Here is a 3,846-nt window from a genome sequence, read left to right as displayed (position 1 = left end):
AATGTGAATTTTGTTTCTTTTTCAGAATATTAAATGTTATTTTTTCAAACAATTTGTATACATATATTTGATGAAAATTAAATAAATAAAAGTTTCCGATAAATTTAAAGAAAAATTGGTCAATAAAAATGAAGAAGAAGAACATACCAAATTCATCTGTTAGGAATTTAGGAATAACACGTAGAAAAAATTAAAATTATTTTAAAGGTAGTTATTTGATCTACTTAAACTGGTTTTTTTAAATAAACTATTTGTATAAAATAAATTGATTTTTTTTAAATCATATAGTAACACATGTCAACCATCCAGAAGCAACTTCACCTACAGTCACGTGAGTTTCCACCGTCAAACAAACACATATTTTTTTGTTATATTTTTTTCATTCTTTATAAAAGACAATGAAAAGAAAAAAAAAATCATATAGAAAACATTTCCTATAGTCGGAAACATGCACAACTTCTAGAACATTCGGTCCCAAAGTTCTGTTTTGTTTGCAAATTTCAATGCAATGATATATAAACTCAACCAACCATCATCGTCGGTTCACAATGCCATTGAGAGCAATAGTAGATAGTTTGCGCAATTACCAGAATGTCCTCGCCTTAAATTTAGAGTTTAGCCTATAGCTAAGGACAATATAGAACACAGATGAGGCAGTCGTTGAAGTGCAATTTGGTAATAACGCACACTGTTTCGCGCCAACACAACTCATTCTTCCATTACGATTCCAATGCCAAAGCCTACTTCATTGAACAGCTCCAAACTTGCAAGAATTTAATCTCTGCAACCACCACCCATTCCAACGTTGTCAAAAGTGGGTTATCAAATGACACTTTTACCACTAACCACCTTATCAACTGTTATCTCAGGTTCCTCAAAATTAACCATGCACATAAACTATTCGACGAAATGCCTCAGCGTAATGTTGTGTCTTGGACTTCCCTTATGGCTGGTTATGTCACCTGTGGTCGACCCAATACCGCGCTTTGGCTCTTCCATCAGATGCAAGGGACACTGGTTCTTCCAAATGAATTCACATTTGCCACTCTCATCAATGCATGTTCTATCCTTGCCAGCCTTGACCGGGGAAGAAGAATTCATGGACGTGTTGAGGTTATGGGCTTTGGGTCCAATCTTGTTGTGTGTTCTTCCCTCATTGACATGTATGGGAAATGCAATCATGTTGATGAAGCTAGGATGGTTTTTGATTCCATGTGTGTAAGGAATGTGGTTTCTTGGACCTCCATGATCACCACTTATGCTCAAAATGCACAAGGCCATCATGCCCTCCAATTGTTTAGGGAGTTCACTCACTTGAGGATGGAGAAACCAAACCATTTCATGTTGTGCAGTGTGATCAGTGCTTGTGCAAGCTTGGGCAGCCTAGGTTCTGGGAAGGTCACTCATGGAATAGTCATCCGTCTTTGCCACGACGCAAATGATGTAGTTGCTACAGCACTTGTGGACATGTATGCCAAATGTGGTTGTGTTCACTATTCTGATAAAGTCTTCAGGAGAATCCCAAATCCTTCTGTAATTCCCTATACTTCAATGATTGTTGGTGCTGCAAAATATGGACTTGGAACTTTGTCTCTACAACTTTTTCAGGAAATGATTGACAGAAGAATAAAACCCAATGATGTCACTTTTGTTGGGGTCTTACATGCTTGCAGCCATTCAGGTCTAATAGACAAAGGACTTGAGCTCTTCAACTCTATGAATGGGAAATACAGGGTGGTGCCTGATACAAAGCATTATACATGCATTGCAGATATGCTAGGTCGAGTAGGTCGTGTTGAGGAAGCCTACCAGTTAGCAAAATCAGTTCATTTAGAGCGGGATGGGTACTCCATGTTGTGGGGAACACTTCTTTCAGCGAGTAGGCTTCATGGTAGAGTAGACATCGCCTTCGAAGCCAGCAGGCGGCTAATAGAGTCCAATCAACAAGTAGCAGGTGCATATGTAACATTGTCCAATGCATATGCATTGGCAGGGGACTGGGAAAATGCTCATCAGTTAAGATCCGAAATGAAACGTACTGGAATTTGCAAGGAACCTGGTAGCAGTTGGATTGAGATAAAGAACTCAACTTATGTGTTCCATGCTGGGGACGTCTCAAAGTACTCTCAAGCGAATGAGATTCTGAGCTTGCTAAAGGAATTGAAACATAGAATGAAGGAAAGGGGATATGTAGGAGGAACTACAGGTTTGGTGTTTGTTGATATAGAAGAGGAAGCCAAAGAGGAAATTGTTAGTTTGCACAGTGAGAAACTTGCATTGGCGTTTGGATTAATAAATATGCCTAAAGGAGTCACAATCAGAGTAATGAAGAACTTGAGAATGTGCAGGGATTGTCATGAGAGCTTCAAGATGATTAGTGATATTGTAGAGAGAGATTTTGTTGTGAGAGATGTGAATAGATTTCATCATTTCAAAAATGGTTTGTGTACATGTGGAGATTTTTGGTAACTATTCATTTTAGGCTATTGGGCATTGCAATATTGCAGCCAAGGAAAGCAAAATGCATTTATCAAGAATAATATTGCAATTTGTTCTTGATTAAAATACTAGTTATGTACCCTTAAGATAACAGTTATCAGTATAGTTATACTTATGCAGCCACTTCCTTCTCCAGGTTAATCTCTAGCACGAGCAAGACCAGCAGAATTTATGGCGTTAATTGCAGTCTGAACCAGCTGTACAAGTTCATCTATATCTTCAAAGCTGAAAGCAACAACCTACCTTAAAGAATTTATACAATCCCTATAACTCACCTATTCCATGATCATGTGGAAGGCTCTCTTGACATTTACTAGAAGCCTCCATTGCAAAATTTATGTCCTGTATCTGCATAAAAAGAGAAAGTAAAAGGAATTAGCCAACATTAGTCTAGTGTTTAGGTTTATAATTTAAAATCTAAAGTTAAAAGTTTATAATTTATGGTCTAAAATTTGAGATAAATGACATAATTTTAAAAAAAATTGACTGATGTTAGCTGAAAAAGTTAATTTTTTAATATTATTTATATAAAATATATGAAAATGGATGTTTCCAAAAAGAAAACAAGTAAATAAATAAATAAAGGAAGCAAGAGCACCCATAATGTGTAGGAAACAAATTACAGGACGACAATTTGTTCATAACCTACCATTAAGTGAGATATAAGTCTCATTTCATCTAAAAGTAAATTATGTTTGAATATAAAGTATTTTAATATTACATGTATTCATAATATTTCACATGTTAATTAATTTTATTTAAAGGATTTTTTTGTTACTTGTATCCTATTCATCTTGATACTAATCCTTCAATTTAATATGGAAGAAAAAAAAAATTCATGGTGAAAAAATTACCTTACATTAATATGGATGTAATACAAAGCTTATCATAAAATTTTCTTTTGGGTTTAGCTATGACATGTTTTAAGATCAGATATTATTATTATTATTATTATTATTATTATTATTATTATTATTATTATTATTAGTAGTAGTAGTAGTAGTAGTAGTCAACGTTTTTTTTAATTTTTTATTTTAATAAAAACATAATAACTTAATAAGTATCAATGCATTAATAAGTACTAATTTATTTATTAATCCATTTTTATAAACTAAATAATAATAATAATAATAATAATAAATACGAGGTTAGTCAACATTAAAAATATCTTATATTTTAACTAAAATTATTTTGAAATTATAAAAATAAATTTTATAATTAAAGCATTTCAAAAAAAGAAATTTGTGCACCAAATACTTTCTTTCTATGTTTTTTTATATATGTAATAGATAATAGATATTAAAATTTTAAACTTTATAATTTATATATTTTATAATTGATAAATTT

The 3,846-nt window shown here is 32.9% G+C and overlaps 1 protein-coding gene across 1 annotated transcript; it reads left to right on the top strand.

The window, feature by feature from the left end:
• The first annotated feature begins 550 nt into the window (after positions 1-550).
• On the top strand, positions 551-2,632 carry LOC112723062 (pentatricopeptide repeat-containing protein At4g15720-like). Its single transcript, XM_025774295.2, has one exon. The coding sequence runs from the start codon at positions 649-651 to the stop codon at positions 2,467-2,469; it is 1,821 nt and encodes a 606-aa protein (XP_025630080.1). The 5' UTR covers positions 551-648; the 3' UTR covers positions 2,470-2,632.
• The last annotated feature ends 1,214 nt before the right edge of the window (positions 2,633-3,846 follow it).

Source organism: Arachis hypogaea, chromosome 11 (assembly GCF_003086295.3).
Source record: "Arachis hypogaea cultivar Tifrunner chromosome 11, arahy.Tifrunner.gnm2.J5K5, whole genome shotgun sequence".
NCBI classification, from domain to species: domain Eukaryota; kingdom Viridiplantae; phylum Streptophyta; class Magnoliopsida; order Fabales; family Fabaceae; genus Arachis; species Arachis hypogaea.
The sequence above is the reverse complement of the archived record's forward strand: the minus strand, read 5'-3'. Positions and strand labels throughout refer to the sequence as shown.